General features: G+C 40.5%; 2 protein-coding genes across 2 annotated transcripts; one reads left to right on the top strand and one right to left on the bottom strand.

The window, feature by feature from the left end:
- Window positions 1-5,028: 5,028 nt before the first annotated feature.
- LOC106302492 (F-box protein At2g35280-like) lies at window positions 5,029-6,702 on the bottom strand. Its single transcript, XM_013738991.1, has 2 exons — window positions 6,662-6,702; window positions 5,029-5,686 (listed from the first exon to the last, which is right to left on the bottom strand). Exons 1-2 carry the CDS (start codon window positions 6,700-6,702, stop codon window positions 5,029-5,031), a joined length of 699 nt encoding a protein of 232 aa, XP_013594445.1.
- A 1,000-nt stretch (window positions 6,703-7,702) lies between these two features.
- LOC106302491 lies at window positions 7,703-10,457 on the top strand. Its single transcript, XM_013738990.1, has 3 exons — window positions 7,703-8,075; window positions 8,267-8,637; window positions 8,745-10,457. Exons 1-3 carry the CDS (start codon window positions 7,703-7,705, stop codon window positions 10,455-10,457), a joined length of 2,457 nt encoding a protein of 818 aa, XP_013594444.1.
- Window positions 10,458-13,078: the final 2,621 nt, after the last annotated feature.

The raw sequence follows: 13,078 nt of genomic DNA, 5'->3' as shown, positions 1-13,078 counted from the left end.
CTGGAATGGAATAAAACATCTATTTAGATATCTGCAAGGAACAAAAGATCTTGGTTTGTTCTATACTGACCGGCCAAAAGAGAGTTTGGTCGGATATGCTGATGCAGGATACTTATCTGATCCACATAATGCTAGATCTCAGACTGGATATGTTTTTATACATGGTGGAGCTGCAGTATGTTGGCGATCCACGAAACAATCACTTGTCGCCACATCTTCCAACCATGCCGAGATCATAGCAATGTATGAGGCAAGCCGTGAGCTTGTATGGTTGAGGAATATGATCAACCACATCCGAGTAGATAGTGGTTTAGCCGTGGGAAAAGAAGCACCAACAATTATCTATGAAGACAATGCATCTTGCATAGCTCAGCTCAAAGATGGATACATCAAAGGAGATAGGACAAATCATATCTTGCCCAAGTTCTTTTTCACCCACGACCTGCAGAAGGCTAAAGAAGTTCAAGTGGTTCAAGTTCGGTCCAGTGACAATTCAGCCGACCTTTTCACCAAGTCTCTGCCAACCTCAACATTCAAGAAACTTACATATCAGATAGGAATGCGCCAGCTGAAGGATCTTCAGTGATGCATTCATCAGGGGGAGTATCAGGTGTTGTACTTTTTTTCCTTAAACCACGGTTTCCATTTTTCCCTCATTGGGTTTTTGGTTTTCGTGAAAATGTTTTAATGAGGCAACATTAAGCATGTTACAAACCTATATGGTTATGGCATCCAAGGGGGAGTGTTATAAATCATTAAGTGGAAGGCCCATAACCAAGATATAAGGCCTAGCCGGCCAGGAGGTTTAGAGTCTGCCATATTGGCCCAATTTTCTGAAGGATCTTCAGTGATGCATTCATCAGGGGGAGTATCAGGTGTTGTACTTTTTTTCCTTAAACCACGGTTTCCATTTTTCCCTCATTGGGTTTTTGGTTTTCGTGAAAATGTTTTAATGAGGCAACATTAAGCATGTTACAAACCTATATGGTTATGGCATCCAAGGGGGAGTGTTATAAATCATTAAGTGGAAGGCCCATAACCAAGATATAAGGCCTAGCCGGCCAGGAGGTTTAGAGTCTGCCATATTGGCCCAATTTTCTTTTCCATGTTTTAGTAGTTTTCCTAATTCTAGATGGATTAGGTTTTTTTATTCTTTCCATATTTCTATGTTTTGTAATCCCTATATAAAGGGACCTTCTGATTCATTAATAATACACACAATTTCCCCGTACTTTTACAACAGTTATATATGTTCTTATTTCTTTTCTTTTTTGCGAACTTATATATGTTCTATTATAGATGCTTGCATTAGTTTTCTGGTTATTGTTGATTTGTTCTTTACCTCCAACTCGTGTTTTGTAGCTGAAACTTGAGTATATATGATTGGGCTCCTCCTTTTTAAATTTTTTTAACTTTTCTATATTATTATCACTCGTGGTAAAGTTATATTTTACCTTTATATACTTATTTTTTCTTTATTGTATTTTTTTATTAATCGTGGTTACACTCACCGTGATAATAAAATATCCTTTTGTTCTTTTTATTTATATTGTGTTGACCAGTTCAGACTATAATTGTCTAACAATGATTTAAAATTTTGACTACCTAACAATCTGTATTATAGGCTGCAAACGTTTGGTTCACCTACTATGGTGCTGGCTTGGTTAACATATAGGAGACTCCTAGATTGTTGCTACAGTTTTCGAAATAGCCAAATTTAAGAATCTTAAATATGTGACGTAGCCTATTAATTAATTTTTCGCGTTGTTGTTATTGGGTGGTGAAGCTTAAAGATATATTGAGTACTATTAAAAATCTATTATATGTTTTTGGTGTGGCCAGTGTAGTTATATTTTATGGAGGAAGTGTATGTTAATTTTTGGTCTTTGGGCAGTTTCGGGCTACTCAACTTGATTTAGGTTTGATCAATGAGAGTTGGAAACTATTTTACGTGAACATTTTCTGAATAATTGTTGGTTTTATAGCTAATGATTGAATAAACAGTGTTATAATGAGGCTCATTGGCATTCGGACTTATAGTAAGTGAATCCATATACGGGATCAAAGTCCTTAGAGCATCTCCAACCCTACTGTAAAATTTACTGTAAAATAGAGTGGAGAATGCAGTCATAAACAAACAAAAAATATAATATTCATTTATAGAATAATCATTTTTTTATTTGTTCATGACTACATTCTCCATTCCATTTTGCAGTAATTTATAGTGGAGTTGGAGATGCTCTTATAGTGAGGCGCACAAAATATCTAAGCTGGACCATCACACAAACTGAAAACCACTTCGGTGGAACGCATGAGCAGAGGGTGTAAACTCTATAATAAAATGAGGTGATGCTGCGCACCAAGGATGATGGGAGGTTTTGGGCCGTCATTTGCCAGATCTGAACTCATGCTATTGTTTCCATTTATGTAAAAAAAAAAAGCGTAGTTGTAGTGAAGACCTAAGACAGCTATCATATGTGTTGCAGAGATATGAGATACTATAACTTGGTGTTTTTTTAGTATTCTATACTCTGATTTTATGATTTATTTCGTTCACTACAAGAAAACAGCGATATTCTGACGGACATTCCGACGAAAAATGAAATCCTCGGAATATACCGACGGGATTCCGAGGAAACTACAGTCCGTCGGAATATTCCGAGGAAATTCCGAGGAAAACTCTGTTCCTCGGAAAAAACCGATGAATTCCGAGGAAATATTATAGCCGTTGGAGAGCCGTTGGGGGATTTTACAAAATTCCGAGGAAATTCCGACGAACTAGTTTTGTCCGTCGGAATTCCGTCGGAATTTCCTCGGTATGTCGGCAGGATTTAAACTATAAATACAAGCACTCCTCTTCCTCTTCATTCACTTCATATCTTCATCCTCCCTCTTACTCTATTTACACACGAATTTGATTCATAAAAAAGATGTCTTCTTCAAATTATTTTCGTTCTTGGATCGATCGACCTCATTTGGATCCGAACACGAGATTGCTTACGGAAGAATACCAACGAGGTATAACTGAATTCATGGGGTTAGTTCACCGACAACCGGAAGCAAAAACAGGTATGTTAAGATGTCCTTGCTCTAATTGTAAAAATAGAAAGGTTATTAAAGAGTGGGATGTTTGGACTCATCTATATTTGAGTGGGTTTACACGAAGTTACAAAATTTGGTATCATCATGGGGAAACTGATTATGAACATGGTAGTACTAGCGAACCTCAGCCAGAGGTTAGATTAGAAGAACCAATTAGAACGGATGTAGATTATGGTGTAGGTACTGAGCAGATGGTAAATGATCATTTTAGAGGGGAAGATTTACCCAATGCACAAGCTAGGAGATTTTATGATATGTTGGATGCTGGAAAGCAACCATTGTACGAAGGTTGCAGAGATGGTCATTCAGCTTTATCATCTGCTACAAGATTGATGGGCATTAAAACAGATTATAATTTGGCTGAAGACTGTAAAAATATAGCGAGGGACATTTCCCTCGGAATTTTCCGAGGGACAACTCCCTCGGAAAATTCCGAGGAACGGATCCCTCGGAATATACCGAGGGAACAGTTCCTCGGAATAAACCGAGGAAAAAGTCCGTCGGTATACTCCTATCGATCGATGTATATATGTCCAAACACGCATCGATCGATGAACTTCCGAGGAATTATCCCGACGAAGTTCTACCTCGGTATATTCCGAGGACTTTTCCGACAAACAAGGGATCCTCGGAATTTCCTCGGAAATTTATTTCCTCGGAATTCCGTCGGAAAATTCCGAGGGATTTCAGAGGAAAAAAGAAATTCCGAGGAATTATTTCCGACGACGTATTTCGTCGGAATTGCGTCGGAATAACGATATTCCGACGAAATTCCGACGATTTTTTCCCTCAGAATCCTTGATGTTTTCTTGTAGTGGTTGTGGTTGTATACTTAATGTAGCATGCTTGAAAGAAGCATAAAGTTTCTTTGATGTTAATATATATATATACTAGGGATATACCGGCGCTACGCGCCGGATTCGGATGTTTTATTTGATAAGGATTTGAAACTGTTGTGTTCTTGTTTGCAAGGTATTTTCTGAAATGGCTATTGTTGTGTTGAAATGGCTATTGTCGGGAGGGGAAATTAGTATAATGAATGTGTATGTTTTGGGGTCTACAAATCATGAAATGGTTCGCATGTTTAGAGCAATAGATGTTGTTGTATTTTAGTGTTTTTCATTCTAAGGAAATTTGACGGTTGGATTTTATTCATAGGAGAATAGTAATCGTTTTAAATAGGGGTAGGTAAGAAAACAAAAATGAGACAGTAAGACCAACAGCATTTTGAGGAAAAGGATCTTTGACTGATTTGTTATTTGCAAATGTGGACGTTGTTATGATATACTGTTTATTTGGGTTATTAGGGATACCGAGAGCAAAGTTTTGGTTTTTGGTTGTGTTTATTGTAATGGGTATGAGTTTGATTTTGATTAAGGTTTGTAAGAGCGAACTTATATTTGTAAGGAGTAATTTTTACACACGTTACAACATAATATCAAATTTCACACTTAACGTAGACATAAAGGACGTAAAACATTTGTGGATATATTTTTGTTCCGTACTTAGATGTTTAATATGCGCGGGAGTTGGTGCTATTTGGACTCCAGTCTATATTATTTGTAAGCAAGGCTTCTTAGGGTGTGGCCCATTAAAGTTATGCTAAACTCTGAAAGCCCATAAATGATATACTCAAACAAAGCCTTAAATAATCGATTGTGATAATCATTCATATTTCGTAGCATGGGAATAACATATAGTTTTATTTTTAGCAGCTAAGAAGGGCTTGTTATATTATTTTGCAAATTATTTTATTAAAATTCGAAAGGGAAACTGGAAACAAAGCAATGGTTACAAATGGAAGATCAACATAAATCTTTAACTTGTAGCACAAAACCAAAATGAGAAATAAAAAGAAAATGGAAGACGTGAACGTGTAAACGCCAAGAACGTTTGGCGTATAGCTTGTTCTCTAAATCCAAGCGATCAGTTAAGGCCCAGCATCATCACAAAGAACTCGGTCAGCAAAAAGAAGTGGAGACAGTTGGAGCAGACTGTGTTGTCCTCTGGAGGATGGCAGTTTAGATCTGGCCACATCTTCAGAAGGGAACTCACGTAGATATCCTTCATGTGAAGATCGGGGCGTTCGAGAGAGCGCTGGAAATTTGCCATGCAATCTTCCACCACTGAAAAACCTTGCTCATCAGTGAGTTTGTTGATGATTTTCACCCCTTTCTCTGTTTGGCCGATGGCCATGAGGAGAACACCATAAACGTACCTTCCTTTGAGGTGACCACCCTTTGAGGCTATGCGGATGTGATGTAGACCTAGGAACTGATTTTGAGAATGGAAGTATTCAAGCATACCTTTAACAAAGTGAGCATCAACATTGTTGGCTTTGAGGCAGCTGTCCATCAACGTTTTGTATCGGGTAGCTAGAGCGGGCTTCTTTACCAAAGGTGAGAGTTTGAGATCTTTGGCAACAAAGTAGTTGTCAAAACTGAATTTGAGGCTCTTGGAAGTGATGATTGTATTGAAGTAGTCGATAGGGGAAGTGGTGCCTACTTTCGAAACAATGAACAGACGCATGTCTTCAGGCATGGTCTGAAGAGTAAGCATATTAGCTTGTTTTGGATTCATGGAACTGATGAGAAATGCTAGAGTATTGTATTTTTCTTAGGATGTTTCAGTACGGTGCTTTGCGTTGGTCATTTGTTTATATAGGACCGAAGAGGAGGTGTGCTGGTTGGTTTTCATTGTGTTAGTGGATTGTAACTTATTCGAAGGCATAATTCTACATTTATGTTTTTTTTTGCGTTGATTGTTAGTACTTATGTTTTAACATTTCATTTAATCTGGATCGACTGATTGGCAATGGTTAATAAATCAATTTTTGTTAATATTCACAGCTATTGCTTATGAGTATGATTGTTGTATTTTTGTAATCCAAACTAAAAGATAATTTATATTTTGTTATGAAATAAATAAACATTGTTGTAAGGTGTACATGAGATAAGTTTGTATGTTGTGGTTAGGGTTTAGATTAATTAAGAGTATGAAATAAATAAACATTGTTGTACGGTGTACTTGAGATAAGTTTGTATGTTGTGGTTAGGGTTTAGATTAATTAAGAGTTGGCCTTTTTTCTGGCAAATGTGATTTTACTCCTTGTGTTTTGTTTTTTTTTTATTTTCAATTCCAAAATGTCAAAATAGAGAATGTCTCTTACGTTACATTAAACACAATGAATGTTGTATTAATACGTGTCCATTAAAAATTCGGCAAGGAAGCCCAAATACAATTTTGCACACAAAAGGCAACATTTTGTTGCGGCCCAATCGAGATGAAATTTTTTTAAAAAAAAATAGGAAAGCGTGAAACACTTCACGCGAGCAGAGAGTCGAAACGCGTGAAACACGCAAAGCGAATAGAGAGTCGACACGTGGCGAGAAAACTCCTCTTCTCAAGAGCGACGTGGACGCATGAAAAGGCAGATATGTCAACTTTATTTATAAAGATATTTTTTTTTCTTTTCTGATAACTCAGGAGTAAATCTCAGGCCCAAACAAACCCAGACTAATCTCCTAGAGGCATGTGACCCATGGATAGACTCACGCACCGGGCTTTCAAAATGAGCCGAATGCAAGGGCTCATATCCATGTGGGGTGTCCAGATACATCATGCAGTAGTTCCCTCCAGCAGGGTTCAGACTCGAACCTCGATGCAGGAAAGAACCCGTCTTTACCATTGGGCCATGATGTTCCGCACTTTGATGTTAATATATGCATTGCAAAAGGTGGTCGAATACAGATACTGCGCGTCTGCGCGCACCCCTTGTTTGCTTTGTTTTTATTGTCTTGGTGGTTGATTTTCCAATTTCTTATTATTTTCGGCTCCCTTGAGTGACCCGCTGGTCATGGCAGAGACTCTAGGTGTTCATAAGAGCTCTGAAACCCCACAAAAGGTTAAGGATTCGCAGAAACAGTATCTTTTTAAACGAATAAATGAAGGAGGTGTGTTTGGCCAAGTTGAATCAAGTTCAAGCTTGGGCTGTGGTGGATCTAGGAAGGAAATTTTGTATACGATGTCCAATGAAAAATCAGCAGCTTGGGATTGTTAGCATGGATTAATTTACATCTTAAAGGGAATTTATTCCTGGTAAGAAAGTCTGTTTCAAAGCGCTCTCTCTCTCTCTCTCTCTCTCTCTCTCTCTCTCTCTCTCTCTCTCGGTGAAGAAAAGGATCTAAAAGGAGAGTCAAGAGACACATTGCACATGTGAAGCACTTTCCATTGGCAAAAGATAAAAAGTAGACTAATATACCCTTACCGAAGGCAGTTTGATGTTTTCCTTCCCAAAGGGAAACCGGTTTGGTCTGAGTTAAGTGCCTTAATCTTGACCGTCGGATCTATATCTTGTTTTTTTCAATCAAAGGCCAAAATTGAAACATGATTATTAAGACAGCTGTGATAAAGGACGTGAGTTTGTTGTGTTGGGTGTGGAGGAAGCGACGAGCATACGAAAGTTACTGAAGTTTCTGTCTTTATTGGAGCTGTTCTTTGTCGAAATTGAAGGTGTATGATTAGTTCTTGTTTTTGGTCAGACGTTTATCGATCATACTCATCTCCTTAATAGTTGGTTATTGTGTTTCAGGTTGGTGCGATGGAGGACCAGTGCATGGTCATGTGCGGCGAGTGGGTTTGTGATAACGGAGGGAAGTGGGATTTTGTGCTTGACAAGCGTCAGATGGCGCGTCTGGTTCCTTTGTACGAAGGAATGAGCTTGCGAGAACTTCAAGGCAACGTCTTGCGTGAGTTTGGCGTTGAGGAGGGTTTGTTTGTGGCTGCTCTTAGCTACTGGCCGCTGTCGAGCTTGGAGCTAGCGACCGGGATAAAGACCCCGCCGGTATTACTGACAAGTGATGGAGCCCTAAGGTACTTTCTGCAGCATTTGAGAGTGAAAGGAGATATGAATTTGTTTGTGAGATTTGAGAGGAGCAGCACCAATAACAATTTCGTTGATGATTCCGAAATGGGTTTGTAACGCCGGCGACATGTAAACCAAAGTTGAGTTCTTGCGCAACACGAAAAAGCACAGCTTTTGTTTGGCCGGCGACTTCAAAGTTGAGTTCTTGCTCGACCCAAAAGAAAGCACCTTTTGTTACGCCGGAGACTTGTAAACCGAAGGTGAGTTCTGCCTCGTCTAGTCATTGTTTTGGGACGACAGAAGGTCCAAGAGATGCTCGAAAAGAGGCTCCCGAGAAGACTCCCAATGCGCGTGTTGTTAATCTTGAGGAAGTGGAGTTTGTACGTGAAGTTGAGAGGGTTGAAGAAGTAATCAATTGTGGGAGTACGTTCAGACAGGAAGAAGTTCTAGGCGGCAGTAATGTTGGGGAAGATGCGGTTGATGAGAGAGACGTGAGGCCTAGAGGGTATGACAAAGAGTTTTGGAGTCCACTTCTTAAAGACGACTTCTGGGGGTCTAATGCTGTCAATGTTATTTACAATGAGGATGAGATAGTGGAAGATTTGATAAAGAATAGTGGTGGTAGAAGCAGCCTTAAGACTGGTCCTGTGATGACAAACACCCGTGGACGGGTACTAACAACTATAATCCATGGACGGGTGGGGAGAACAGTGGTCCAAGTGTGGACAGGATTCCACGGGTTTCAACAAGAAAACTTGAGGAAGTGGATGACGAGTAGGTTGACATTCCACCACTTTTTGATGACACAAGCTATGCTGCAGCAGAGATACCAGACATGGACTTGGACGAAGGTGATGGGAAGATCTATGTTGGGAAGGTGGTTGGTAACAAAGAAGATTGTCAAATATCACTGGCTATATACGCTATAAGGAATCAGTTTCGCTTCAAACAGACTAGGACAAAAGTTGATTCTTTTGTGATGGAGTGTCCTGACCCAAGGTGTGATTGGCGTGGGACAGCCCATGAAATTAGAGGTTGTGGCTATTACGAGATCAGGAAAGCACAACTAGATCATAGCTGTCCAATTGAATTTAGACAGGGCTATAAGAGTAAAGCTACAGCATGGGTGATCACAGCTGTGTACAAAGAGAAGTTTGGTGATCCCGGGAAAGGGCCAGTGGCGTCAGAATTGCAGAAGCTTGTGCTTGAGGATCTTCGTGTGACTGGTTCTTACATGAAGTGCTATAGGGCTAAAGAGAAGGTTGTAATCGACATTCATGGCTCTGGAGAAGATTCTTATCTGAAACTGTCTGAGTATTTGCACATGTTAAAATTTTCGAATCCTGGAACAGTGGCTGATATTGAAACGGAAGTTGATGACGATGGTGATGAGCGGTTCTTTTATCTGTTTCTTGCCTTTGGAGCGTCTATACAAGGTTTTAAGAAGCTACGTCTGGTGCTGGTTGTAGATGGAACACACTTAGGAGGCAAGTACAAAGGTGTGTTGCTCACGGCAAGCGGACAAGATGCAAATTTTCAGATTTTCCCTCTAGCTTATGCTATTGTGGACAGCGAAGATGAAGAATCATGGACTTGGTTCTTGATGAAGTTGGAGAGGATATTAGGTGATTCTCCAAGGCTTGCGATCATATCTGACCGTGCATCATGCATTGCAACATCTGTGAAACGTGTGTACCCTTATGCTAATCACGGTTACTGCATTGTTCATTTGGCAAGAAACGTCAACTCTCGTTACTCAAGCAAAAACTTGGCTAAAATGGTAAAATCAACTGCAATGGCTTTCCGTATGGGAGATTACAGGGACCTGTTAAGCAAAGTAAGGTCTCAGAGGAGTGAGTGTGGAGTGTATCTGGCTAAGATTGGTACTGCTCATTGGTCAAGGGCTAACTTCCTTGGAGACCGCTACAACATCATGACTAGTAACATAGCGGAGCAGCTGAACCATGCACTCGTGGAGGGGAGAACTTCACCTATTATGGAGTTGGTTATTTTCATTCAAAGGATGATGACAAGGTGGTTTAGTGCAAGGAGAAAGAAGGCGGAAAACCACAGGGGTATAGTTAGTGTGGAGGTGGACAAGGTGATGACAAACAATATGGCAACGATGAAGGGGAGTAAAGTGAATTCTTCTACTGAATGGAGTTGTGAAATTATAGGTAAGTATGGTAGGAAAGAACGTGTGCATCTTGCCACTAAGCAGTGTAGTTGCAAGTATTTTGATAAAATCAAAATACCCTCTGGCCATGCTATGATTGTTGCAGACAGTTTGGGAGTGCGTTATGAGACTTTGGTTGGTCACTACTACAAGACATCCACATGGAGGGAGACATATGCTGGGGTAATCAGTCCAGAAGGGGACCCTCGTGACGTGGATATCCCTGAAGATGTGAAGAAGATGATGTTGATGCCCCCTTGTGACAAAGAGACAACCAGGTCGCAGAAGGAAGAACAGGATTCCCTCGATTGGTGAATATCCGGCAAGGCTCTTGTTTGTAGATTCACATAAATTGTGGTCAACATCCGAGCCCTTTATAAACACATGTGCTTGTGTCAGGTAACGAAGAAGATGAAGCTGGTTCCAAACAAGTGTGGTAGGTGTCGCATGGAAGGGCACAACCATTCCAGCTACACCAACCCCATATAGATTGACGTGGACGGCAGTAACGTGGATGCTGGTGTCGAAACATGAATGGCTTGAACGTGGATGATGGTGTTTTTATGTGGAGAATAACGTTTTTTGAGAAATAAAAGTTGTTTAGTTTTTTGAGTTTATGAATACTCTTGTTTAATGTTTGATTGTCGACCTTAGGATGGTGGGTTGAGAATAATTGAATACTATGGTTTTGAGAATAATTAGATGTTTAGTGTGATTTGTCAAAGATTAAATTCAATTTAACCGTGGTGGGCCGGATTAGGTTGGCCTGAAACTGATGTAATTCAATTAAAATTGTGGTCGGGCATAACTCTGTCCACAAGATGATAGTACTTCTACACCGTCCACAATAGTTTTTAACGTTCTAAAAGAGCAGAGACTGTTTGTTGGTATGTAACCCACAACAGTTTTTCCCAACAAACACAGCAAAACCCAAAAATAGACGTCATTGCACATCTGAAAAGAAAGCCTAAAGCAAGTACTTAGAGTTAGGTTTTCAGATTACATTGTTTGTGGGTTAGATTCACCCCACAATCACAAAAAGACGATATTGTTCTGAAAAGAAAGCCTAAAGTTTGTATAATCGATATTTTGTGGAAAGTGAAAAGCCTATGCTGGAGGGTAGTAAGCAGGCAGTACAATGGTCTTGTAGATGTCAAGCACGAACTGTTTACGGAAATCATCAACATCGCGGTCTATGATGCTTAACAAGTTTGTTGGATCCCCGTGTGCGTGCATTTCCAAGAATTTGGGAGTAACAGGTCCACAGTCGCCTCCCCTTTCGTTGATGTAGAGATCTTTGATACGATGCCATGTAAAAGGTGCAAGGCCGCGGAACTGAGTGAGCTGGTAGTTTGCAACCTTCTTAACAAGGTAAGGTAACGCCTTGAGGACCGGAGCCATGAAACGACCAACAGTACTGTCCTTGTACAAAGTGGGGAGAGGGTCTGAGACTTCAACAACGCCCAAGTCGAGGTTTATCGCAAGACCAACCCAGTGTTTATCACCCCATATCATGGGTGTGTAGACAGTCAACACATCTTCCATCCATTTCTTCCCGGGCTGGAGAACAAGACCCGTCAGCTGCTCGTCCCATGCGAAGGTATCTCTCTTTCTTGACTTGTTGGAATCCTTGGATATTGCCTGGATTCCAGAAGTAAGGTGAGGGGTAATGAAGGTAAGTTTTTGCTCTTCGAAGAGGCGGCTATACTTTGCATCTAGCATGTGCATGAGGATTTCCATGTGCTGCAAAGAAAAATAGAACAAACTCTTGTTAAGCAAATGACATGATAATAAGTTCAAGCCACTAGTGTAAAGGTAAAATAAATTTCATAAATGTGAAAAGAGATGTGATGGAAGTGTACGTAAGTTGTTGTCCAATTCATAGGCTGTGCTAGTTGGATTAGGAAGTTGTTGGAGAAGTCGAGTTTGGAGGGAGTTATATGGAACCTGGCAAGGAAAGGTGGTTAGGTAAGCTTTAGCAAGCAAAAGAGTAATCACATTTTGAAATGCACTTACGCAGCACTAAACTTCAGAATGATCTTTTTGAAAAGATCCCACTCAATTTGAGATAGTGGGCTTAACAGGTCTGGCGCAGGGACAGTCTTGCAGCACAAGAGTTGTTTTGCAAGGTGGTCTTCTTCCATTGATGGAATGTGCTTGGGCGTTTGTGGAGATGGAGAGCCGTCGCTCAAAGACACAATGTCGCTGTCGTCAGTTGGTTGAGCCTAAACAGAAACAAGAGGAATTACTTGCATGAGAACCAAAATACATTCTAAGTAGACAGTTTAAGCATATACATAAAATCACTGAAACTGCACACATGTACAGCAGAGAAATGTTGGGTGTTGGGAACTGAGGAAGGTTTGGATGTAGCTGTGGCTGAGAATGCGTTGATTGTTGTCGCATGGCCTACGAAACCTGGGAGACTGTCAAGTTCGGGAGTTAAATGGAGGGGTGACAAAGGGAAGATCCGTCTAAGCGAAGATTAATTGCATGATGTGTCGTATTGGGGTTGGCTTAGGACGGGGGGTCAGGAGTAATGGCTTCGGGGCTGTTTGGGTGGGCACTAGCATCGTAGATGGCCGAACAAGGACGAAGAGATGGGGGAGTAGTTGGATTTGGAGCATAGGGGGTGTGCTGAGAGTTGAGTTGTGGACGGGTGAGCTTTGTACAGGCGGCTTTCGGGGATTAAAAAAATCATGGACGGGAGAAACACTGTGGGAACCAAAATTCGCACTGTCGATTTCCGTTTAAATAAGGAAACTAGGAAAACCCTAATTTCCCAGAGGTCCCGGATATCTGCTAATACCACACGCCAAGCAAATCAGAACACGATAATGACGACGAAGAAGTATAAAAATCGTAAGAAGAGAGGAAAGAGAAGTCTTATTCCGAAATTGCGTATGAGCGTTTACAACAAGGTATAAGCCTAAGAG

This window comes from Brassica oleracea, chromosome C7 (assembly GCF_000695525.1).
Source record: "Brassica oleracea var. oleracea cultivar TO1000 chromosome C7, BOL, whole genome shotgun sequence".
NCBI lineage: Eukaryota > Viridiplantae > Streptophyta > Magnoliopsida > Brassicales > Brassicaceae > Brassica > Brassica oleracea.
This window is presented reverse-complemented; position numbering and strand designations above follow the sequence as displayed.

Coding starts and splice junctions, on each gene's coding strand:
- LOC106302492 (XM_013738991.1), bottom strand. CDS start 6,702: ATGGATATGAGCCCTTGCATTCGGCTCATTTTGAAAGCCCG. Junction 5,687..6,661: donor CGGCTCATTTTGAAAGCCCG/GTGCGTGAGTCT, acceptor ATTTCTCATCAG/TTCCATGAATCCAAAACAAG.
- LOC106302491 (XM_013738990.1), top strand. CDS start 7,703: ATGGAGGACCAGTGCATGGTCATGTGCGGCGAGTGGGTTTGTGATAAC. Junction 8,076..8,266: donor CGTTGATGATTCCGAAATGG/GTTTGTAACGCC, acceptor TTGGGACGACAG/AAGGTCCAAGAGATGCTCGA. Junction 8,638..8,744: donor TGACAAACACCCGTGGACGG/GTACTAACAACT, acceptor GATGACGAGTAG/GTTGACATTCCACCACTTTT.